Source organism: Haliaeetus leucocephalus, unplaced genomic scaffold (assembly GCF_000737465.1).
Source record: "Haliaeetus leucocephalus isolate CR32 unplaced genomic scaffold, Haliaeetus_leucocephalus-4.0 Scaffold696, whole genome shotgun sequence".
NCBI classification, from domain to species: domain Eukaryota; kingdom Metazoa; phylum Chordata; class Aves; order Accipitriformes; family Accipitridae; genus Haliaeetus; species Haliaeetus leucocephalus.
The window spans coordinates 678,924-704,736 of NW_010973132.1; the positions used below are offsets into that span (position 1 = coordinate 678,924).

General features: G+C 40.1%; 2 protein-coding genes across 7 annotated transcripts in view; one reads left to right on the forward strand and one right to left on the reverse strand.

The window, feature by feature from the left end:
- Positions 1-798: 798 nt before the first annotated feature.
- SNAP23 (synaptosomal-associated protein, 23kDa) lies at positions 799-22,771 on the reverse strand. 4 transcript variants are annotated; one of them, XM_010580037.1, is made up of 8 exons: positions 22,694-22,771; positions 12,033-12,138; positions 11,429-11,470; positions 9,579-9,627; positions 8,962-9,079; positions 5,365-5,517; positions 4,642-4,786; positions 799-2,035 (listed from the first exon to the last, which is right to left on the reverse strand). In XM_010580037.1, exons 2-8 carry the CDS (start codon positions 12,087-12,089, stop codon positions 1,970-1,972), a joined length of 630 nt encoding a protein of 209 aa, XP_010578339.1. In that variant the 5' UTR covers positions 12,090-12,138; positions 22,694-22,771; the 3' UTR covers positions 799-1,969. The 4 variants fall into 4 exon arrangements, with proteins under 4 accessions (XP_010578339.1, XP_010578337.1, XP_010578340.1 ...); XM_010580035.1 differs by lacking the exon at positions 22,694-22,771 and adding an exon at positions 22,124-22,242; XM_010580038.1 differs by lacking the exon at positions 22,694-22,771 and adding an exon at positions 21,770-21,799.
- Positions 22,772-23,477: 706 nt separating this feature from the next.
- ZNF106 (zinc finger protein 106) overlaps positions 23,478-25,813 on the forward strand; it is a 39,607-nt gene continuing 37,271 nt past the window's right edge. For all 3 annotated transcript variants that reach the window (XM_010580039.1, XM_010580040.1, XM_010580042.1), the window contains exon 1: positions 23,478-23,565. The gene's annotated coding sequence lies outside the window, so the exon portion shown is untranslated. The remainder of the gene's footprint in view (positions 23,566-25,813) is intronic.

Here is a 25,813-nt window from a genome sequence, read left to right on the forward strand (position 1 = left end):
ATCTTAATTTACTAATGGGGTAGATAATGAACTTTTAAAATTAATTACCTTTCCAACAACTACAGCCAGACAGAAGCCAACACACACTACTGAAGTATCCAGTCCCCTAAAAATGACATTACCTTATTCACATAAGGCAGTCTGCCACTGCCCTATTTACTACACGCAGCAGCTCCATCCTTTGGTCAGTTTTTTGTTGTGTTGGGGGTTATTTTGGGGTGGTTTTTTTTTTCCCTTTAAATATCTAGTTGTCCTGGGAGTGAACTGAGAATACACCAGTAATACTGATTGTATTTCTACTAAAAAGAAAACAAAACACTTAACACTGTTTGCCTTGCATTTCAGCAGATAAGTGTCATCTCTCTAGCCCTGGGATTCATTATTAATGGCTACAAGATACTTGTGGACCATCCTTCCAAAACCAACCACCCCATAATGCTATTAGTTCTAATTATTCCTCCAATCAATTTGGTTTGAAGATTTTTACCATCCAACCTTGAGTATCACAGGTTATTCCAAAGCACCATTTTCACCTTTAAAACAGGTGTAATACATTGCTGTGTGGAGTTAAAATTATACAGGTCACTTGCAATTTACTTGCTGAAAAAAATTTCAAGAAAATCCTGAGATAAATCTGATTTTATTACAGTAAAACCAAACTGGTTTTCTTCTTACCTCACCTGGTCAGAAACTCCTCTATTCTGCAACAGAACAGGAACATTTTAGTTACAAGCAATGTGAGCATGTAGAATTTCCAATTGCCAGTCCCAAAGTCTGCAATAATAAACCAGTCAGGAATCTATTTAGAACTAGTTTATTTAGAACTAGCATACAGTTCTTGAATAGGTAGTGCTTCCTCCAGACTGTGACAAAGAAGGTTCACAATAAGCTTCTCTGTTTCCAATAGGTTTAAGAAGCTCCCCCAAAGTCACTGCTGAGAGCAAACCGCACCAGATCTCAGTCATTATTTTGCACTGGAGAAAGGCATAAAATGAACTCCAGTGAAAACTAGCCAAAACTGAATCTGAATCTGGATGTGAAAAAGCTGCATGGTTTTTTCTTCCAGTTAAGATACATAATTCAAACTCTTAAAAGTTAACTTTTAGATGAGGGGCATAAAATTTTCCATCAAATAAATACTTTAGGAAGACAGTTTTATTTTCTTCTGCTCACATGGGCATGGGGTTCAGATCAGGTATATATACACAAAACAAGTATTATCAGAACAATGCAGCATGATTTCCTAGTCATGGCCTCCAAACCTATGTCAATTTACAGTAAAGAAATGGAAACCTGTATATCCCTCTAGTTACCTTTACATTAAAGTTGATGTGGTTAGGAAGTGTTTTAAAGCCCTCAACCCACAAGTAGTAAGCAGTGGGCCTCTTCAATTCCGTAATCCACAAACTCAATCCCAAACAAATCATGTGGTTTGGATTGTAAAACTATGGTTAGCCTGCTAGAGATACAAGTCAGACAATATTCACCAAGTCCCTATTTTAGTGAACACACTCAATTTATGAGGTATTTCAAACAGTGCAAAGTGCCCTCTCCAACTTTCCACAACTGTGACTTCAGGTTACCCTGCTTGTTCAATTTCAATAAAGGACTGTATTTTGGGTGCAGGGCAAAAAAAAAAAAAAGAAAAAAAAGAAAAAAAAAGAAAAAAAGACTGGGATGGGGAATAAAACATGCAAGAATATTCTCAAAGCCATAACACTTTTAGCCCTGAGCAGTTTAAAGAAAGTGAAGGCAGATGAGTAGGAAGAAGTTATGTTGGCTGCTTTCTTGGAGTCAAGGCCATGTGTACATGAAACAATAAAAAAAATAAAAGAAAGTTAATGCCTATAGAAAGAGTACTGCTTCGTTTTTCCCAGACCCTCTTATTTGAGAATAGGAGAATTTTCACAGATTCATGAATATGGTGGCTTGCAGCTGGAGAGACAGTGTCATTGAATGACAGCAGGCTTTAATTGTCAATTAGTTTCTTGGCTCTGATGTTGGCTTGCTCAATGCGTTCCCTGTTTGTATCGGCCTGAAAGAGAGAAATTAATAGGTCATTTGCAGACTTCATGCAAAACAATTTAAAAATTCAAATGGACATGAACTTCTGAATTGCAGGATATTAGCGTTATGGTAGATAGAAGAAAAGCAGCTTGGAAGCTGGAAGTATTTTTAGCCAGCATATGCTGTCAATTTTGGCAGGAACTTAATCAGGAGAAATAGTTTTTAGTCTTTAGCTGACCCTCACAACATACAGCAGCTTGCCTCAGCAAGTCAGGAAGACTATTAACAGAACAAGGGGATAAAAATTCCCTCTCTCCAAGTGTTTAGACATCTTAAGGACCTCTACAGGCAGCTTTGTGGCTATGGACTAGAAGTAATAGTCAAAACTGGAAGTGACTTATGGGCATAAAGTCAGAATTATTTTGCTTAGTGCAAAGCCCCGGCTTTCATCCACACACCCTCCAGTGTCCTAGTGTCATAGTATGGTATCTGTAAGAAAACCACTTTATTTTATAATTGGTTTACTATTATAAAGCATCAAAAGTCAGCCACAGCATTTAGGCTGAACAAATGTCAAAAGACGGTTTTAGTGAAGATACGATAAGAAGCTTCGAAATAATTCCCCAATTATCCAGCCTACAATGGGAATGAGCAGGAGGGGTAATAAGCACAAAACTAGCCTCTGCCCTCACCACGAGGAATGGAACTCCCGAGAAGCTCAGCCTGTGCCAAGTATCTGCCATTTCACACCTTCATACTGCAATGGCCTAGGAAGAGGACATCAGCAGTTCAAGCCCTTCCCTCCTGTTCTTTCCTTCCTGCCCTTTGGGTCAAGGGTTGGGGAAGGGCAGGAATCTACCACAGAAAACAGAGAATCTAACCTGTTAACACCACTTTGTAAACACATTGGTCTAACTACTAGGTCTTTTTCTTAAAAAGTCAGTAACGTAAGCTTTTATTAGGGGTTTATTCAGACTAGGAGTCCTGCATAACACTGCAGGCTACCAAAAGTCACCCAGTCAAGCCTCTATGTTTCCCAGGTGAGTTGGAATATTTCATTTTTTAAAAAATAAAAATAAAAGCATCAACCTTATTCTGAAGTTAAGCTTAATAATGCTCTTAGTTTCTTTATATGATACTGTCCTTTGGAGATTTACCCTCAATGTTTTGATTTGGTTTCCACACTGTTAACTAGATTTAAAAACAGTTATCAGCAGAAAAGGATTAATTTAAATATCCTGAGACAGGTTGCCAGTCTCAAAGCCAGGAATTGCACTTTCATTTTTATTGCTGTTTTGTAAAGCAATCCTAACGCGTTTACATCATATTCTAATAGTAAGACTTGATCACCAAGATTTATTCAGACCACTAAAATGAAAGACCATCAGGCCAAAACAGGTGCTTGAAACTACCAGAAACACTACTGCTAAAACTAGTAATTCCCACTTGCAGTTAAATCGACCAGGCAGTTTTCCATCCACTTTATAAGCTGTAAGAACTTCACATCTAATTTTAAACTCCAATTAAATTTTCTAGTGTTCTTTAAAATGTTTGACCGCTTTTACTTGATAATCACCTCAGATCTGCAGTTTCAGGGAACAGTGAAAGACAATTAAGGCATCCTCTATAAGATCACGTTGATTAGCCTTATTAATACCACAACCCCTAAATTACTAGACAAAATTGAGATGCTGACATATGTACAACCAGCATTTAGGTCAGACTAGCTCTGTATGTTTGAGAACATTCCTTTCCCCTTGCTTTTAACCCTACTGGGCATTTCATGAGATCTTTGACTTCCCATTTTGTCTTATTTCTGTAATTTTACAGCAATTGGTGTTCACTTCTGCTTTTTTTATATCTTTAATATACACTATTCATTAAAAGTCTCATTTCCTTTCTTAACCAGGATGCCTGTAAAAGAACTTCTATTCATTTCAAAATATGGGAATTTCTAAAATAAAGCTAACTTCCTCATAAGTTGCCCTCTGAAAGAAAACCCCCCAAAACATGTTTATATATACAATTCCTCTGTTTTTGGAAGTTAATCTTTAAAGCAATAAAATAAAAAAAAATAAAAAAAGATGTTACTGGCTGTGACTAGCTTCATGTCCACATAAGGGCAGACCATGCCCCTGTGCACTTATAAAACCCAATATTCCAAAGTCTCCACAGCCCCAGTATTAACTGTCCGTGAGAATGAGGGTAATAAGTTACCTGTGTTTTATTTTACACTCAATTATAGTGACTTTTTAAGAATTCCAGAAGAATCTTGCTATTGTTAGAAATACCTATTCCCTACCATGTACAAGATTCCCTGCAAGCAACAATCCCCCAGTTATACCTCCAGTAAATGTTTGCCCTTTTGGTCCAATCAAGTTTAGTTGTTTTCAGAGTAAGCAGTGACATGTGCTATATTTTTAGGTTTCCTGACACTCTGAAGCATTTGAATTTTCAGCTACGTACCCAGATACCAAAATATAGCTCTTGTTCAAAACACTGCAGCCTAGAGGATGGTATAATCTTAATACATATTTACTGCAAATACAGGCAGATAGGACAGTGAGCCCATTCCTTAGAATTTCTCAGTTAACAACCTCTAAGCTGAAGGCAGAGCACACCTTTGACACTTACCTTTACATTTATCCGGTCTATTTGTTTATTCTGGGCATCAATCTCATTGCCCATATCTAAAGCCATGTTTTTCAAATTCCCAAGAATGTTTCCCACTTGAGCAAGATTTTCATCCATTTCATCTTCTCTGGCATCATTTGTTATCCTGCTCAAATAATTAAGACAAGGTTTCCAAGAATCAAGAACTTGCTTTTCCCTACCCTAAATTTACTTTAATAGAAATTGTTTGTTGCACAGTTATCTGACAAGCAATGTATTCAAGCCAAGGTATGTTTTTCCCCTTTTAAAACCCCATGTATTCCAAGCAAGCAGCCCACCAAAAAAGGTGCTAAGCTAACCACTATTACAAAAATAGCCTTAAAATTTAAATTAACAGCTACCAGAGGAAGTTTAAGACATGGGTTTGTCTCAAATATACTTTATGACAATAGAAGTCCTTGATAATTTTAAGTCCTCCCAATAACTGAGCACTAAACTCTATAATCCTCACATTCAGAAACAGAGTGATAATACAACCACCAGAAAAAAAAAAAGTGTAAGATGAGCACTACAATACTGAAAGTGTAGGTGTCTGCCATCTCCTCTCCAAGCAGTAACAATTCCTCCAAGCAGTGGTAAAAAACTTACTATTTAACAACTTCACTTAAAATGCATCTGAAAGTAGCTGACACAAGGTAATTTAGGATTTCTGCTTCTGAGATTGAGAAATATGAAGAAGCACACCTTGTAATATATCCGCCACTTGGTCCTCCAGAAGTCTGAGGCTGCTGCTGATTTATACTTCTTGGTTGCATGGATATTACATGATCTGCCGAGTTCTCCGTTCCATCTCCCCAGGTTGCTCTGTAAGTCTTGCTAGCCTCAAAGTTCTTCGTCCTAATCCGTAAAAATAAAAAATCTGAACTGCTATGTCAGAAATACGGCTTCCTGACTGAAGTTCTGTATTAATCTAGGATTTTCAGAAACAATTGTCTTGTGCCTAAAAGAGATTACACTTTGTATAGACAAAGCCTTGTTCATACAATACAATTTCTTGTGTCCGGATAGTACAAACATAACTGAGTTACTCTAGGGACAGTGATTAATTTGGTCTTAACCTTTAATACAAGCACAGTCATTTCCTTAAAGTAATATACCTTACCAGAAGAGGGGAATCTTATGACAGTGACAGGAAAGCTTACACTGTCATAAGATAAAGCTGCATTTACAACAGGACTTAGTCTAGAGTCAGGATTAGTTACTTTTCAGGGAAGAAATGGGGATGAAGGAAAAAAACTCCCTCAAATACAAATAGCTACACTATGCAAGAGAATCATTACTGGGTTTTGTCAAACATTTTCTGCTGCCAAGTCTTTCTCTTTAAAGTTAATGTTTCTCAGGTTAATTTTGATTATGAAATAACAGCGATCATGTTTAAATAGCTCCTTCATTCTGCAATTCCATTATACTAACTCTGTTAAAGTGACAAACCAACTTACCATTACACTTTTACCACACCATTCAGAAGAGAAAAAAAAAAAATTAAAGAAAGCATGCTGACATGAAGCAAGAATCCCAGACCCACAGAAGCAAGAGGGGAAGAAAACATAACAGGAAAAATAGCTGATCTAAATTGGGGTCAGTTCTCATGAACCCTAAAGAACATATTTTGAGAATAACATTCTCATGTTCACCTTGTTTGCTGGCATTTTCAGGTTTAAGCTAGATAATCCAGACTCCACTGCCACTTTTCTGCTTCTTTAAAAGCCTGTGAAAGGAAATCTGTAGTGTGTTTCAGTACATCTAACTTTACAGTTAGAGGTAATCAATTCCTATATCTGTAGTGCCTTTTAGTAGCCCAGATGTTTCACATCTGAAGAGGTGTGAAATTAGCTGTAATGAAGAAGTATTCCCCTCATTCTGGCATTTATGTAATCGAAAAGGGAAATTGTATTTCATAGGTCAGATCCTATGAAAAGTAATCTAGTATGAATACATCAAGGGGAAGAAGTAGAATACTTTCTCAGTTCATAATGGAACTGTTGCACCCAGGACAACCCTGAAGAAACCTAAACTAGTCAATTCTAGCTCCTTGTGCATACACAGGCTTAAAGATCCCTAAGTTTACTGCAACTAGATTGAGCATTAGTATGAATGAGATTAAGATATAAAGCCACAACAGCAGGAGAGCTTTATATGCTTGGCTTTTGGATTAGCAAAGTCTTAGGTGCCAAAGGTAACTAAGGAATTTATTGAACAAAAACAAGTGGCCTGAAAACTACTTGCACATCTGAAGTAGACAACTAGAAACAGATTTGTTGCTCAAACTAAGCACAGTTAAGAACAAAGCATCTCACCACCTGATTTTTTTTAAGAGCTGTTTTTCAAATTACTACACATTCACTTTTCTTATGCTTCATTTATGTAAGAGTAAGGCAATTTATACAACCTGTCAAACCAGCAAGGGCTCAAGCAGTTCAACATTTCCACAGCTAATAGTAATTAACATTTTCTATTCACATCAGTATTACAATACATCAAAGTCACAAGGCAAGCTGCATGCAGGCATCATGCAGGTGCAAGCACAAATCCAATAGAAGCATCACTGCAGACAGCTGGTTAAAGGTACATCTGCACTAAGATGACTGACCTTGTCCTAAAATCCGCTTTCACCAGTTAAGTGAATACAGCTTCTTATCCTAGTCTTCATTTTTAGAAAGCAAGCATCAGTGTTAGGAGAGAATAGAGAAGAAAGAATAGTAAAGACCAGCAAATAGGTAAATTGTTATTAGTACATAGATTATATTAGTGTACTGCCAGTATTTTGTGTTTTCTTATAAAAGCTTTTATAAACAATCTAAGCCTAGGAGAAATGAGAAAAGCAATATTTAATTCAGCAAGCGTTGTGATGTAGCTTTATGAAAAAAATGAAAAGCTTTGGAGATAACTGGTTGACAAATAACTCTGACATTGACAAAAACTGATGTACCGGTTGATATATGAAAGGCATTCACGGTTCCTTCTTCATTGCTCTCTACTTAGCTAGTAGATTTTTCTGCACATTACTGCCCTTTTTGGTACACAACTCCATTTCTTTTATTATTATCTGTATAGTTGGAGTGCCACAAGAGTTCATAAATTCTAAGCTTACTTAGTGTTAATAAGCTGCTTAGCTTTGGTGAAATAAGACCGTCAGCTACAGAAAACAAAGATTGAGTGTGTCAAAATGCTCAAAGTCCATCAGCTTGGTAAAACTAATACAAAGCAGTAAGCGCACCTATCCAGAGTTCAGGAAAAAACTATCTGCCTTTTCAAGGTACTAAAGCTCCAAGACTTTCAGCCTCAGAAGCCACATTCATACCTATCCTAAATGATCCTCAAAGTATTATTCTGGTGGATAAGCAGACTCAGCTACTCCAAGGAATTTTTACCTAAATTTCTGCTACCTCTCAGTTGAATAAGGTCGCTTTTGCTCATGTTAAAGAGCTAAAAAAAGAACAGACACACTACTCACTTCAGTGTTCACACTCTTAAAATAACTTATTTCTGCTTTACATGGAAGAACTGTGATCACATCCAATTCACACAAATAAATTCGATACTTTGCTGCTTAAAGATAAAGCTAGCACACCTCCAAAAAATAAGTATTGTTTTCCTTATAATACTGATTTCTGTTAGGCTGTTTAGGTGTTTAGAAGTACAAATCAAGTGCCATACAAAAGACCAGATTACTCTTAACTGACTTGGATATGGGAGCCAGAACACTGATGTTATAAAGATACTGTGAAGCAGGTCTGCAAGCATTTATGTAGTCACTAGCAAAAGATTAAAGCTTTAACACTAATGTCTGTTCTCCCACTATCTTCCTCCCAAAAGCACAAACATTTTTTTAAATGCCTAGAGAACCAATATTACATTCCTTCTCTGAAACAGAAGTTTTCTTGCTTTTAAGTTACTACAAAGCTGTGAAAAAAATATTTTTGGAGTTAAATTTCTAGCAGACAGGCACTTACATATAGCTGTTTGCAGTCCAGTTTGTTCTTATCTGTATGGACATTGATAGTGTTCTACTAAATATAAACTTTAAGGAGATTAGGGCACAATTGTGCATTATACAGCAGCTATATTTACAGTGAAAGGGGCACAATATATGGTTAGATGCAAGTAAGCTTTAGCTACTCTCACGCAATATTAAAAGGGTGCACCTCTACAAACCAAAACAGTCAAGTTCCCTAGAGATTCAGCATTTTTTAATTAGCTCTTTTATTAGATACCATCTTCCAGTACAGTAACTATTGGGAATATTCTAGAACTTCACACCCAAGTACCAATTTAACTGACCTGTTACAAGGACAGACACAGAGCCCACAACATTTGTTGAGCTCTGTCAGTGTCTTCTCAGCTTCTCTCATATCCTTATTTATCTGGTCCATGCCTTCTTCTATGCGATTTAGTTGTTCTGGAAGAGAAACAAGTAACCTGAATAAACAGATTTGGGGAAGGTGGGGGTGGCATATTAACATTTCTTTCAAGCAGGAACTTACAAGTTTCAGTTCTATCTTTATACCAAGACTAATGCCTTTTTTCTTTCCTGCTTTCTGGGATTTTTTTTTTTTTTTTTTAATTTTTAACAAAGATATTAAGTGATGTTTTGTTTACTACATTGAAAATATTTTCCCCTATCCTTAGAGCATCACAGTTACATTCATACTATTGTGGAAAGGAAAGGCTTCTGTAGTAGAGTTGTATTACATTGTAACTAACATGGTCTCTCAACTACTTTAAAACCTCTTTTAAATACTACAAACACATGGGAATAACCAATTAGCAAATCTCATTTTCACATAGGTAGGCTTTAATAAGCCTTTAGTTTCAGCAACAACTCTTGAATGATAATCCTTTTTCTTACAGTCATAAAATTGATTTTTAGTGTTAGAGAGGAAGAATGAAGAACTCACCTCCCTGTTCACCCAGCATGGTGATAGTTTTGGTACCGACATCCTGGGACTGCAGAAAGAAATGTATTTGCAGATATAAAACCAGATTTCAATACAGCAGTGCAAAACCAGGCCATCTCTATAGTAAATTTGATAAGCCAACCAAGTTCATAATAAAACTCTGTGCTAGGAATAATTTCTGTAGCAAAGCTATGCGAAGTTTCAAATTAGATCCTATGTTAGGCTGATAATAATCTCACCTGTTACACTATCAGAATTGGTGGGGGGTTTTCCGAGTTTGGTTTTTTTTCATACATTACAACAAGATGATAAAATTTATTGTAATACTCAGATTGAACTATGACAATGTCAAGCTAAAAAAGTAAACCTAGCTGTGTTTTGTTTTGAAGAGTGGCATTTAGTTCACTCTTTATCCCTACACCCTTCAACAGGGCTGACAAGGCCTTTAGTCCTGGAAGCCAGAATAAAAGAAAACAAAACAAAGCCTGCAAAATCATTTTTGCAAATTCAGCAGAAGAGATCAGGAAGAAAATAGCCCATCTCTAGTTTTAGAGCCAAGCAAAAGAAATCAGCAGTGAGGAATATACCACAGTACAAGTCTTTGCTGGCTCAGAGTCTTGAATCTAGCCATGGAAGTTCCACCCATGCTTTACTGTAAACTGGCAGCACAGAACTGTCTATGGTAGGAGTCATTTTAGGTTCTATGAATCACCAAACTACGATACCAAGAGAAATTATGTCAGCTTATTAGATGTTCTTAACGTTTTTTGTTTGAGAGATGCTCATTAGGCTATGCTAATTCAAATGCCTCACTGGTTACAGTAGCATCTTCAGTTCCACAGCAGCCTGCTACTGTCTGGACAGTGAGTACAGGCTCTAAAGCAGTAATGATCAAACACTTTAGAGTCCGTATTAATTGGATTATTTTTTAGTGTTCTCACACTGACAATAAATTGTCTCAAGTCTTCAGCACTAAAAGTCTGGGCAATAACTTTGAAAGGCATTACTGCTCAGTCTCTGGATTCCCATTTGTCTATGGCATATCCAAGTACTAGCAGAATTGTCTTGCTGAACCAGTTAAGCTTTAAGTCTACCAGAGCTGACTATCAGCCATGTTATCTTACTCCCTACCAACAGGACGACCTATATTTTTTGAAATTACAGTGTCAAAAGTAAACTTTCAGTCATTTTTACACTGGGGCATGCAAGCTGTAACAGTATAGAGGAACAGATTCCTCACACAATGTCACCTAGATAAACCTGAAATACAGATTTATTTGTTTCAAGTCATATACAATGGTGTTAAAGAGTTTCATCATCATATTTAACTATCTTTACAGTTAAAGCTGATGAACAGATTGTAAGAAAGTACATGCAGAGCTACTTTTGTTTAGAACCAAAAGCAGCCCTACCCTCTACTACACCACCCAACTGAGCCCTACCCTCCTCCTCAAAGCAAGACATTTTCATGCTGTTCGCAGGTCAAGCAAGCTAAAAGACAAATGAATGATATGAGAAGCAAGTGATAACAGCAGCCAAAGACATAACTGACCATCATAGAAGACTTCTTATAACTCATCTGTAACATTTGGAGATCAGGCCATTTTAAGAGGAAAACCGGTAAAAAGGATATTGATCCTTCTGTGATCTGACTTTACATAATGTTTTTCACATTATGTTTAAGTCATTCCAACTCTACTACCGAATTAAAGCAGCAACTTCTAATAATGAAGTATGTGTCTCAAAAGTTTGAGAAAGACAAAAAAGTGAGTAAGATCACTTTGTGATAGTTAACATGCTATTTCTTATACTTTAATAAATCCCCAGGGAATTCAAAAGCTTTTCCTTACCTCAACAGCCAAGCTGAGAATCCTCCTTGTGCTTTCCAAAGACTAGAAAGAGAATTTTAAAGTGAGTGTGTTAACAGTATGTATCAGTGTCTGAAAGTAATATTTACCGGTTCATTGCAGTAAGGCAACTAATATACAAAGGTTCATCAACCTGTCTATATGTAATACATGCTACAACACAGTCATAGTGGCAGCATACTAGAGTTTTTTTCAGTAGCTAGTAAACCCTTTGTTTTTAGTACTTTGCTTATCCCATTGGAAGGTCATTATAAAAGAAATATATTCAAATGAATTTTAGTTAAAAAAAGTCATGAAGTATCAACATGATTAGGAATAGCGTAGGTACCCAGCCTGCACTGTCTCAGTAATCAGGACTGGGTGATCACTCCTCAGTCAAGTAGGTGGCTTTACAATTCAGAAGTTTAAATTAATTCTTACTTTTAGGAGTAGTCTTCACCCCAGTATTTACCAAGTAAAGGGAGAGTTTGAAACATTCAGCTATACCCTTGCTGAATCACTACCCTAGACTGTCTTTATTTTTAAAAGACATTGTAATCTTTGCAGATAAGTACTGTAATCCCAGATGGCTTCCTACAACATTTACCTCATCCGTGACCTGGTTGGCCCTCAGCTGAATTTCTTCAGGTGATAGTTCAGCCATGATGATGAACTATTACTTGTAAGTAATCACACTAAAGAGAATCTTCCCCCTGTAATAAGAGATAGCAGTTAAGCATCAGAATTATCCTTTTATCAGTGTTTTTAGTTGAAACTAGAAGACAGGTCAAAGAATGAAAGCCTATACATTTCATTCTGCTTAGTATAGCACCTGGTTAGGACTAGAAAGCACTAAAAGTATTATTCAGCTGATATGACATAATGAGGAGCTAAAAGAAATCCAGGAACAATCAGTATGTGAAATAGTTTCCTTTCCAAGACTTGGCTTCCTAAACATTTTTTGAAAATTCTATCTACTGTTAGTTTAAGGCAAAAAAATCAGGAAACGAAGTCTTAAAATAAAAAGCTTCTCCATGTTGGAAAAGCACATTGGTTTACCCAGTAATCCAGAAAAGAAATTCATTAAGGCATTTAAGTTACTAGCATAAGCTTGAAATCCCTCAAATGGAAGGGGAAGAACACTTCAACAGATAAGTCAGAAGGGGAAACACTTTCACAGACCAAGCACCATAGAAGGATTCTAGTAACACTCTAGAAATAGTTGTTCTTACGGTATGGTGAATCTCTCAAATGCAAAATGATCTGCAAAAGTTTTAAATGGTATGTCTGCAACTCCAGCAAACGTTTTCAAAACTACCTTTCTCATAATAAAGTTAGGATCAAGATTTTCATAACTGAAGTCCCAACACATCATGACTTAACTTTTGCTATGAACAGGAGATATGTTTTTGCCTAAAGAGACACGAGGAAAAAGCAAGCCCATCAATAAGTGCATTCTTATCAGAGCCAAGTTTTCAGAGCTAAGAACCTGCATTTTTATTGGAGGAATGGAATACAGGCAGCACCCCTAGCTATGGGAAAACAGAGGTCCCAGGCTATACAAGAATTTAATGAGATAGCAGATGAACTGAGTAATAAGAGGATTTTTTTTTTTTAAGAATTTTCCCCTTAACTTTAGATTAATCCTTGCTCTTTCACATGAGTAGCTTCCAATTAAATTCACATTATCCATTGAGACCACGCCAAATATCCTGCTTGACCAACAGAACTACGTTCCATTTTTCCCTACAAGATCAACATTTTAGAAGGCATAACATTAGTAACTGCTCCTAGAAGGGCAAATTCATGCAGATTCACCCAGCTGTTAGCTAAAGAATGGATGTTGTTCACCGCTCTTTGCGGGAAGTGTGCATACCTCTGAGGGTGAATTGAAATCAAGACACCTAATCCTTTATACCTAATCCCTTACAGCTGAAGTACTTCAGGATTTAGAGAATATTTCAGCAGGTCTGGTCTTTAGCACCTAACATACCTCCTCAGCCTAAGAGTATGGCTCCAAGAAGTTTATCCAAGTAGGTGTCAACACAAGTTAGTTTTTGCTATCGCTAAAAAAAAAAACCCCACACCAAAACCTCAGACATTCTCACACAAGGCCTCTAATACCTCAGTTTGAAGTACTCTAATCTCACTATATAATCACAGAGTTATCTTTTCATTCACAGGCTTAAGCTCCTTTCATGAGGTTTATTTAGGGCAGCTCAGTCCCAACTTTGAATTTGGGAATGCCCTTCAAGCTGGTTTACACAGCTAAGGACCAGTAAAGCAGGGACAGGGAGTAAAGGACCTATTTTCACTGAATTAGATTAAGCATAGGAAAATGACATCAAGCTGGTTCTTTGGGTTAAGATCTCACATTTACTTAACATTCAGAAACAGGATAAAATTTCAATTATCTAGCTGCACTGAACAAGCAGTATCTGGATTACTGTAATTGTTGCAGGCTTGGCCAGCCTTTCCCTACTTTGGGTGCTATATAGTCAGGCACTTCTGCAGCTTGGAGCCATAAAACACGTCTCATCTTGGACAGCAAAAGAGATTATCATGTCCCCACCCTATGAATACAACAGCTTGCCAAGAGTCCCATTGTAACTGCAGAACAGGGCGGGAAAAGCAGCTGTACTCCCAGAGCGACCTGGAGATTTCTTTTACAGCAGCCCTGGTGTCCTGCTTCCCTTTGCAGCTATGGTTTCAGGCTACCCAGGAGTTCACAAATCAGCATAAGCACAACTGCTGGCCTTGTGTAACCCTGGCTCAGAAGCTGTATTTGAGTTACCCAAGAGCCATACTGCAGCCAACACTACACAAGACAATAACAGTTTCTTTGCTTTTGAGACAAGGGCATGAAAATAATATTCTCAAACATGCATAAGAAGGATTTGTTTATAAAATAAGTCTTCAATGGGTAATAAGACTCTTACCTTTGAATAGATGTTTGCAAATACATTATACTACTACCTTCATGTTGAGAAAGCACTCAAAATCTGAAGAAGAATGCATACTTTATTGGGCCAGATACTGAGTTTTGTGTTTTATACAATAATGCCAGAATGTTGTCCTGTGCCACTAGAACCACAAGTTCATCGAGAAGCCATTGAAAAACAAGCCAGCAGTGAGACTGAAAAAGGAGAAGGAAGGAGACAGTCAGCACTTCCAACTCCCAAGCTAGTAATTCTTGGTGGTACAGTTTGGAAGGTAACATACTACTGGAAGCTGACAGTCATGAATTAATTTCAGGATTGAAGCTCATATACACTATACTAAATTCACCCTGGGCTTGACAACCACAATATTAATAAAGTCCTATGAAAGAGAATGCCATATTGAAATCTGATAGTAATTACATGAAGAGACATAGCAATTACATTAAAAGCTACTTCATGTACTATTAGCTATCAAACGATTCCCACCAACTTCGTCCTATTTATGTTAGCTCACTAAGGAACTAGCAATCCATTGACACAAATAAATCACTACTAACACACTAAAGCAGAAAGTGTCTGAAGTTGTATCTAAGACCAGACAATGGCTTGAAAACACAAGCACTTGCCACTGAATCTACCAGTTCTAACAGATGACAGACAAGCTTTGCTTTCCCCTAGCTTGCTCACAGCTTCCTGAACAACTCAGCTGCCAGACAGCAAGAAGTTCTATGGAAACCCACAGCATTACTCCAACTTTTCCCCTAAATCAATGGTATTTGGTCTTGAAACTGTTAATGAATTGACCTAACACTGAAGAAATCCAGCTGCAAAATGGGAAGGAAAAAAAACCCCAACCTTTCTGCACAGCAGACACCCATAATACAGAGCAAAAAAGTTACTTGCAGGATTCCTCAAAGCTGAGGTATGCATGTGCTTACCTTCCGATGCTCATATTTGGACACCTGTTGTGTTTTGCCTCTTGTGAGATGAAAACAATCTCTAGTGTAGTTCATATGCTCAATTTACAGTTACTAGGATAACTGACCTATGTGGGAGGAAGCTAAATAAAACCACTCAAAACACTTGGTTAAAGGACAGTGTTCTGACAATCTTATCAAGGATAATAGGGTACAGCTACTTTGCTGGTCTTTTCTGATGATTTCTTGAGGTCTTACATCACTGAAAACAGTGACAGAACCTTTCTTTCTCTAGACTTCCCAGCAAGCTTACCCACCTTCACTTTTCAGCCATTGCCATTAGAGCTATGTAAAACAAGATTGCATTTCCCTCTTAACAGGTTTAAGAAAGCATGCTTTTTGAATTGGTTTGACTATAATGTCTGTTTAAAGTTGAATATCCCAAACTGATACATTAGACTCCAAAAAGCCGTAGTTTTATTCCCATTAGTTTATACAACTGAGTTGGCCAGCATTGCTTTTGTAAACACACACACACAACCTGCACAATAGCTCTGCAGAAGAAGTTAGTGCCATGAGGCAGAATAGAAAGAGACATTCCCTAGGCAGTAACAAAAAGACTTCTCACTACACAGCAGTTTAACATCCAAAAAAGCACACAGGAGTAATTGAGAAGAAACCAAATATTTCCAAAAAAGCCTGTTTCCAAAGATGGAGATATATGCTTGATAGCTGCCTAATTGGAATAGCTGGAACATAGTAGGTGACTTTATTGCAAGGTATATCTAAAGAAGTTACAACACCCAAGATGAGGCTATTTGTATTGAAATAATAGCTTGGCTATTCCAACAGAACACAGTATACATACATAAAGAAAGGATATTCATTCCCCCATCTTTCTGCCTAGGAATCATAAAGCACCCACTGAGGCATCCAGCTCTTAAGTTAATGGTATATGACAAAATGATTTTATATCCAAGACATTAAGATTCCTTAATAAAGACAAAATATTCAGGGAGAAAATACCTGACATGACTAAAGTGTTCCTGGCATGTATTTTAATATAATGTAAGACTTGCTAAGGTAAGCATTTATTTTAATATCAATGCTCAGTGCCTTTTTTCTTTGCTTTCCCTCTCCTACCATTTTTAAAATCCTAGCCACAAAGTAACCAAAGGAAAAAAGAAGACAGCCTACAACGAGACTTCGTAATTATATTACAACAACATTCTGCTATTTTAGTTTATTTTCCCTCAAGAGTGGTCAGTTTTAAACAAGAAACTAATGTGCCTAAATACAAAGTAGAACTCCTTTAAAGGAGGACATAATGTCAGCTGTATTTAAAGCAGAGTACTCTGCAGTACTTACTCCATTACCAAACTGCAAGTATTAAACACATTTCAGTGCAACTCCGCCTCTACCCCTTGCATAGGAAAACCTGACAGCTGCAGAGTATGCAGAACTAAGCTTGCTACAAAACCCACATTTTCTTGAAGCAATGGGCCTCATGAAACTTTCCTACCATGAAACTTAGAAGACTACAACACATTCATCATATTAACTAGCACAGTCTTATAAAAAGGAAGATTCATCAAGAAACAAGAGCAGCAAGGAAATAAATGCAGGGCCTGCAAACCATAAGAATCTGTCTTTTCTGCCATGTTTTGTTTTGGAAACGGTGGGGGCAGAAAAAGTTCTTTGAAATTCCAATTCCAAACACAAGCTTTAGATAAGATGTTATCTCTTCACAAGACTACTCATATTGTGCTAAGACATCCTATAAGCTCACTATTATAATGCATATTAAAGTTAGGATATTACAGTCCAAGCCAGTTGAGGATGGATTAGGCTTAAGTTACTTCTATCCCTTGGAAAAAGGGAACAATAAAGTAAGGGAAATAAATTTATGTCTGTACAGACATTTTTTCCATTTACTGTGCATTTACTCATGGCTCCAAAAACCCTGAGAAATCTTCAATTCACTCTCCTATGTGAAGTTGTTAGGCTGGAGAAGACTGAGGAAAAGACACAGCAAAGGTGATTTTACAGAACTGTTTAAAACCTCAGGGTATTTCCTGCAAAAGAATGAGGGATATGACACACACTTTTGGGCTGACTTTAGCATGGTGCCAGACCCATTGAAAGCATCATTGGCTTAGAGATCTTAATTTGGTTAATCAACACACCCATACAGCAGCTGGAGCATTTTAGTAGGTTCTTTTTCTAACCTGAAAAAACTGGAAGGTGATACAGATTGATGTGAGCTATGGCTATGTCTATGTTAGCAGTAGGGTGATCCCATGAGAGTACAGAGCAAACTTTCATTTGGGGAAAGTGCTGCTCACATTACCACATTTCAGATGGATCAGTCACAAATACTTAAGCAGAGTTCTGCCCCAACCCCAGCTACTGAATTGGGAGCTAACACCTGCCAAGTCGTAACTTTCATAAGACTGAGAGCAACAGAAGCAAATCTAGTGTTAGTAATACCCACAGTGACCTGATGTCTGCATGTGTAAGCCTCCAGTTTAAAATATCTGCTTGTGATCAGAAAGCTAAGACAATATAATTTTATCCAAAAGCAGCTCTCTGGCTGGGATTCCATGAGAATAGGCACATTAGAAAATTTGGGGAAAAAAACCACAAGCCACAAACCCAATATTTGAATTGACAGAGCCCCAAGGTCAAAGTACTGTTTTATGCAGCCAGCAAAAACTTAGTCATCTTTGCCACCCATCTTCCCAGAGCACACAGTAAAAAATTAACATGAAATCTTTCTTTCTTGTCTCTGTCATTGGTCTAACATACTCCTCTGCACCACTAAGGGTTTTTCTTACAAGTGTTTTCTTTTTCATTCAGAATTACTTGTAAACTGGATGCCAGCTATTTATGCCAACATTCAGTTTCCAATGTAAACAAGTTTCAAAAGCCATTACAACAGTGAGTGTAATGCACAGTCTTTTCAAGAGGTTTCCAATCCCAATAATCTTCTGAGGCTTATAAGACACTTCCAAGGTAGTGAAAGCTCTAGTAGGCAATTTACATGCTGTTTGAATATGCTTTTCTTCAGCACTAGCTGAGAAGCAATTCTAAGGCTTATTAGCTCTAGAAAAGAAGAAAATTTACTTCCTTGTTTTACAACAGTCTTGGCATATTGAGGCTGTGCTACCCAAAGCACTCAAAATGCATAAGAATTTTTTGTCTTACCAATCTTTGTGATTTAAACCAACTACAGGGTACCACAAGGCCTAATAAAGTGCTTGCTCAGCTGCAATTACACAGCCGACATCTGGAAAGGACTGTAGGCAGTGAGACGCTGTCAAAAGTGACAAGTTTTCTTAAGCCAGACAGGTCTATTTGCACCAGACCAATAAATTGTTCTGATTGCTTGCACTTTCACAAACCCACCTTGAATGATCATAAGATTTTTGTCCAGCATCTCTGGCTGACATGCAGCAGTTTTGTGCCTCTGACAAACTGAATGCCTTCCAGAAATTTATCATACATCGATCACATTTGCTAAATATCATAAATTAATTCCTTACCATCTGGGGGTACTCTATTTGAGCCTAGCCCCTTCTCTACCAAGTTATGCTTCTAATCAAGATCACAAACTTTTCTTCCTCCTTCACTGATAACTCCAAACTAGAAGTTAAGCACAAACATTTCCTTTTTTTCCTGTTAAGGATATTTTGATAACATCAATAACAGACACCAGGCTGTGCCTTGGTGCCTGGCTCCCTAAATGGAGAATAAGTTAGGGGTCCACAATTTTGAGTAGGTGTTGTGGTTTAACCCCAACCAGCAACTAAGCACCATGCAGCCGCTCACTCGCTTCCCCCCACCACACCCAGTGGGATGGGCAAGAGAATCGGGAAAAGAAGTAGAACTCGTGGGTTGAGATAAGAATGGTTTAATAGAAGAGAAAAGAAGAAACTAATAATGAAAACACTAATAAAATGACAACAGCAATAATAAAAGGATTGGAATAAACAAGTGATGCACAGTGCAATTGCTCACCACCCACCAACCAACACCCAGTTAGTTCCCAAGCAGTGATCCCCCCAGCCCCACTCCCCGCAGTTTATATACTAGACATGACGTCACACGGTATGGAATACCCCTTTGGCCAGTTTGGGTCAGCTGCCCTGGCTGCGTCCCCTCCCAACTTCTTGTGCCCCTCCAGCCTTCTTGCTGGCTGGGCGTGAGAAGCTGAAAAATCCTTGACTTTAGACTAAACGTTACTTAGGAACAACCAAAAACATCAGTGTGTTATCAACATTCTTCTCATACCCAACTCAGAACCATAGCACTATACCAGCTACTTGGAAGACAACTAACTCTATCTCAGCTGAAACCAGGACAGTAGGAAGTAAAGTGAGAGAAGAAGAAACAAGCATAATACTTTTGGCCATGGAAGACAATAGCTGTGAGAGCTGACAGTTGGTGTAAGATTCTCTCTTTAATGCCAAAACCATAAAGTTTTTATTAAGTTTGCCTTCTAGAATAATTTTTTTTCCTCTCTCTCAGAAGAGCTATTTCTAAGCTGTGAATGAAAACCACATAAGTCCTACAAAGTGTTCCAGCAAGACTCCATGCTTATATCTTCATGTTGTTTTCCTCTTCAACAGCTAGTGAAAGGTTCTGGCAGTCAGGAATTAAACATTGCTGAGTTGAGTGGAAAACTTTCATACATATACGTCCAAGTTACTCATTTTTATAAAATAATGATAAGAAAGAATCCCACCCTTTCTGTTTCCAAATAACTACATTTGACTACCTCTTCATATCAGATAAATCAAAAAGTAATACTTCTACTTTATCCTTTTAACATAATCCACTAGTAAGAATACCAAAGTATTAAACCTTAAAATCCTACAATTCCCAGTTCACTAGTTCGTTCCTTGGACATTTCATATACATACCAGGGAAGAAATTTCAAATAATAGCTACTAACCAATACATCCAAAAGTATGGTTGAGAAATGCAGTTTATGCCCCCTTTTGGCTAATTTTACCACAAAGGTAGGAACCAGGAGATGACACAACCCTGCTGTTGCAGCAACTGACTGAAAGCCAGTATCTCATGAGCTATGTTTTAAGCCATCAGCAAATTGGTACAGCCTCAGGTGATCACAGATGCTCCCTCAGTTTCTTATCTTGTAAAGCAAGTTGTCGCCTTCCCCAAAAGACAAAAAAAATCATGAAACAATATTCTTAGAAAAATGTGAACATTAGTTATGAAATTTCTGTGCATTCCTGCAAAGATAAAAAATTAGAGAGTCTATAAATTAGATGGCTTTGTACTGAGGGTTTCTTTTTTTGCTGTTCTTTCAAATTCTTCATATCACTAATGTAGAAGGAGATGTTTTGTTAAAACCCTTCCTTAACACAAACAGTTACCCTACTTGTTAGTCAGCTGAAATTCAGCCCAGCTAATGCTGGGTGGTACAAGGTATCAGCATCAGAATGTACTCCTCCATATGATATGCCTACAAGATAAATGAATAAAGCATCTGTGACCCTGGGGAAAGAGGCCAGGGCCCAAGAACAAGACACTAGTCTGCATGCTTCCTGCTTTCTCTTATCAGCTTCCTGAACACACTGCACAGAGGCGATAGTGCAGAGAATAGGCGCTAGTAATGCCACCTCCTCTGTGCAGTGTGTTTAGTCCTATATTCATCTCAACAATTCATTTTTGTCCCTGGAAAAGCCTCGTGATGCCTCCTCCAAATTAGTTACTGGCCAACACAAATTAACAATCAACCCTAGATCCACATACAGACAGCGACAGATTCCATTTCTTCTTAATGACACGAACTGTGCTACATAATAAGCTACTTCAAAAACTGCAGAGCAGGGGAGGTCAGGCATATAGCTTGGTTACTAGACCGACAGTAAGCAATTAATTGCTCAAGTCAATGAATCAAGCAACTGACATCATAGGAGGCTTTTGCTTTGTCCCTAAACACCTTCCTACATAGCTGTTCTCTCTACAGCACAGAAACAGCTTTGTTTATGAAGAATTAAAGTAACACCCAGCTGCTTAGTTCTGAACACTGATCACCTACTGCCCTTTTTAAGAGAGTGAAAAAGGGGAAGGTAGCTAGAGAAGTTGCATAAAAAAATTTCCCAAGTTTCTTAAGCTCATTTGTTTAGGTTGACAAATCATGCGTGTTGTTTTGATAACCTCCATTTTATGAAGCAGAAGTAAAAGTGAAAAAAGGTGAAAGAAAAAGTGAGAAACAAAGCTGACTTCATTAGCTTCACAGAAGGGCCAAGGGCATCAAGTTAAGAGAAGGACAAACGCACAGGTTACTTCTAATGCTTATTGTTTACCACGTACCACAACAGCATCTCACCGACTAGTCCAAAGGCGGCTGGGCATAACGCAGCTGACGAAGGCGTAGCAAGAGGCGGGTTTCGTCCCGGACCCCACTAACAGCTCAACTCGAGGGCTCTCACCAAGCCAGTAAAAAAACATACCTGGAAACGGCGCTGACCCCCCTCGCAGGGGAGGGCCGGGCGAGACCTCCCGGCACCGAGGGGACGCCGAGGCGGGGGCTTGGGGCGCGCTCCCGGACCCCCACCAGGCCGCGTCCCGGTCGCCCCGTTACCCTGCACTGACTCGCGGGCCCGGCAGCCGAGGCAGGGCGGCACCCGTGGGCCAGCACGGCCGGGACCGTCCCGTCCCGTCCCGCGGAGGCCCCCACCGGCCCCCGAGCCCGCCCCGCACGGGGCGCTACGCGGCAGGGAGGCGGCCACAGACCGGATCCGCCAGCCGGCTGCCCCGCCCGGGCAAGCCCGAACCGCCGTACACTTACCGGCACCACCACTCACCTCACGGCCCACAGCCGCCACCCTCGAACCGAGCCGAGCCGAGCCACGCCGTGCTGAGCCGCCCCTTTAAGAGCCCATGTCCCGCCCGCCCCCGGTGCCGACCGCCGACCTGCGAGCCCGTCACTGCCCGTCCCCCGGAAGCGGGAACCGGCACCACCCAGCGGAGGCGGGGGCTGCGCGCCACTCCCAACATGGCGGCAAAAAGCGGACCCGCCCTCGCCACGCCACAGGCAGGGCGGCGGGAACGCCGGGCTGGACGTCGGCCGCCGCGTGCGGCCCGTGTACACCCAACATGGCGCGACGCGGCGGCTTGTGCGCATGCGTCGGCGTCCCGCTCTTTTTCTCGGCGGTGCGCTGCCTGCCGTGCTAGCGCGCTGGCCGTGCCGTCGGGCCTCGCTGACTGTAACTACGTCAACAAATGGCACAGTACAGAAATAACCCTATTTATGTCAGCGGGGTTTTTCTCTGGCTAAGTTACTCTCTATCGGGAGGAAGCGTGCCAGCCCTTTTTCCGTCACCAGAGAAGAGAACGAGGGCAGAAAGGGAAAGCCGCCGTTTGGAATCACGGACCTCATCTTTCGTAGCTGAGCTGGGTAGCCTTTCCTGAGACATGTTCCTTCTTGGGTTTGGATAAGTTCTTCCCTGCTCAGCCTGCCGTTAGGATCCCGTGCCTGCCGTGAGGCTGCTAACTGGGAGTGCCGCTCGGAGCGTTCACAGTACGGAGGCCCGCAGCAGCTTAGGCGGCTCTTCGAGGCTGTACAAGGCCCCTCTTCCAGTGAAACCGCTGTGATCCCAGAACGGGGCCTTGGTTTCCCTTCTCTCCCGCTCAGGATGCTCAGAGCCCTGGCGGGGTTTGGCTTCTTAAAAAGTCGCATTGGGCTAGAGCGTATGGCAGGCTGCCCGGCCTGGGCACAAGCAGCACAAGCTCTTGTCCTTCTGTCTTTCAGAGTGCTCTCGGGGCAGGTTTCCCAGACGTGGCAGGGCTGTCCCAGCACAATGTCGGCGGCTTCTGGCTGCTGGGGCACCCGCGGTCGTCGGCGCCCGCTTTTTAGAGCAGTAGCACGTGGCGCTACGTTTACGGGCAATAATAACGTTTATTATCGTTATCCGCAGGTAAATGCCCCCAACTGCCAGCAAGCGCCGCTGCCCTCGCGATGAATTTCGCCCCTGCCCAGGTGTCCGGCCGCGAGGACTACGTTTCCCGGCAGGCACCGCGGAGGCGCAGGCGCACCTTCCGGCGCGCAGCGCGGCCGCCTTCCTGCCGGCGCATTGGCTGTGCCGGGCGGTTGCCCCGCCCCGCCGTGCGCCGCGGGTCTCTGTGGGGTCGGCCCGGCGCTGGTGCTGTGAGGGCGGCGGGCCCCGGGGCAGGCGGCGGCCGGGCCTGGTCGGTCCCGGCAGGGGGATGGGTTTCCGGGCCGCTGGGCTGGTGAGGGGTGTGATGTGTGAGTACCGGGGTTAGGGGGAGCAGAGGGCTGTGGGAGCTCTGTGGCGGCAGCGGGGGTGATGGGGGGTGGCTCCGGCTCCGGTTCTGGCTCTGACGGAGGGGGCGGCCTAGGGAGGGGAGCGGGGCAGGCCTGGCCCGGCCTGGAGGGGCTGCAGCGGGCACCTTGCCTTGGGGCGGGCATACGTGTTGCTTTGCGTTGTGAGCATCCCTTATTGCTGCGGTGATCCCTGAACTTTGTTGTGCTGTTAAATACAAGCTTTGTTAGAGCAGGTTCTCTGTTGCAGATGTGTAGCTGTCGTGCTGTCTCTTCATACCTGCTGGAAGCCTTTCCAGGGTTGAAGTGTGGCTTTGGATACAGGGTTGCTTAGTTAACTTCCTCATAACATACAGCTAAAAAACTGTGTCGTAGTGAAAGCAGCTATGAATGTGATGATAAATGTCTGGTAACCTGAAGGGAGTGGGACTGATAGTGTGAAACGTGTCTTAATAGTACAATGAAACGTGAGGTATTTAAAAGTAATCGTTCATCGCTGCAAGCAGCGTAGTTCATGTGCAAACATATTAAGAACTGTTCAGGGGTGCTTATGAACTTTAACTTGGAAAAGTTCATGAACATTGGATAGAAATGGCATTGATGATTAAAGTTTATACTTCAATATATTTTAGTGATAGTGGTTTGATAACAATAGTCTCATACAAGGAGGAAATTTTCCTTTTTACCTTCTGAAGTGCAGCTTTAAAGAGCTTTGTAGAACAGGTGAGTTCTGAGGTGTGACCTGAGAGAGAAGAGGATTGAGGTTTGATGGACTTTGTTTTCAGCATGAGTTCCTGGGGCTGCTTTTCCTATATCTCTGCTGGTTATTTCTGTTCTTTTGTTATTTGCTATTTCTTACAGTTAACCTCAATTACTGTGTTAAAGTAATTGACTGTTTTGCTGAACTGATAGATCCTAGCCTAAAAAAAACCACTTAAGCCTTCCAAAAATTTTGTTAATAGTTTTGCTGAAGTTTGAAAGTATCTCCCCATTAGCACTGCAATATTTGGAATGAATATTGTAGGTTCTAAGGGCCAGTGCAATGTGGCTTTGTAACTTCTTACCTTGGAAAATAGATTCCTATTCTGAAGTCCTTTCTATTAAAGGCAACTGTATTACTTTTTTTTTTTTTTAAGTACTTGCTTGAGTTCAACTGAACTGGCAGTACAAGGCAACCGCATTTGCACCACCACGTACGTTCCACTGATTTTTGTAGGTAAAATTTGTTAAATAGGTGCTGTATTCTAGCGTTTTCAATTTGGAACAAGCAAACACACTGAGTCAATTTGGTCGCTGTGACCAAACTTTGGGTAACTTCTAGTCTATATGTCCAAAAATGTCACACATTTGAAGAGATGTCAGCTAAATGCATCTAATTTATGCAGGACTGTGATATCCAGTACAAAGAATAACAGCAATCACTGTCCTATAAATACGTATTAAAATTGTGTAAGAGATACTAAGACTTGTAGAGAACCTCATCTACGTAAAATTAAGGTATTTTTCCATTGAATTTTTCCACTTTATCTCATAAAGACAAAATTCATAAGACATCGGGAATCAAATTTAAATTTCATCAGAATCAAATTTTTAAACATCTGTTAATCATCTTCTGTGGACTCTGCCACCAGATGGTGTCATAAGATTTGAGACATTATCTGACTCAAGCCGGTTATAGGAAAATAAGAGGATACTATGCATTACAATGACTTCTTTGTTTTTATAAAAATATTTTTCATATTTGTAGTATAAGAGATTTTTCTCATCTAGTCCTAGATCATTTTACATTTTGATCCCATGTTGTCGGAGCCGCTAATATTCAGTCCTGGGACAAACTGTGCTACAGAGATGTAGGAATTCAGGCAGACCCTTGTATTTCTATTGCCTGGTTGTTAATGACTGCTGTGCTAATGTTTGGGATCCTTAACTTGAACTTACTTGGCACCAAAGCTCCATATGCTGAAGAGTGACCTGACTACCTTGGTTTGAGTGCCTCAACTCACTCTCCAGTGGTTCTTCATACTCTGTAGTGACTGTATGAATAGAAAAAGCTCAATGACTGACTGGATGCTCTCCTATACGCTCTCTTGTGTCTATGTAGATCTTTCTTAGGGAGTCTGAGTCATTTTGCGAAGGCCAGGTACCTGCTTCTGTGGAATGCAATAGATGGGATGTATAAAGTAGTCCGTTTTGATTTGGCTTCTGAGTCCCT

Bases quoted from the DNA above. Each gene is read 5' to 3' on its own strand.
- SNAP23 (XM_010580037.1), bottom strand. From the start codon at position 12,089: ATGGCTGAACTATCACCTGAAGAAATTCAGCTGAGGGCCAACCAGGTC. The intron at 11,471-12,032 runs GTAAATGTTGTA...TTCTCTTTCTAG, and splicing joins CCAACCAGGTCACGGATGAG to TCTTTGGAAAGCACAAGGAG. The intron at 9,080-9,578 runs GTGAGTTCTTCA...TTTCTCTTCCAG, and splicing joins CATGCTGGGTGAACAGGGAG to AACAACTAAATCGCATAGAA.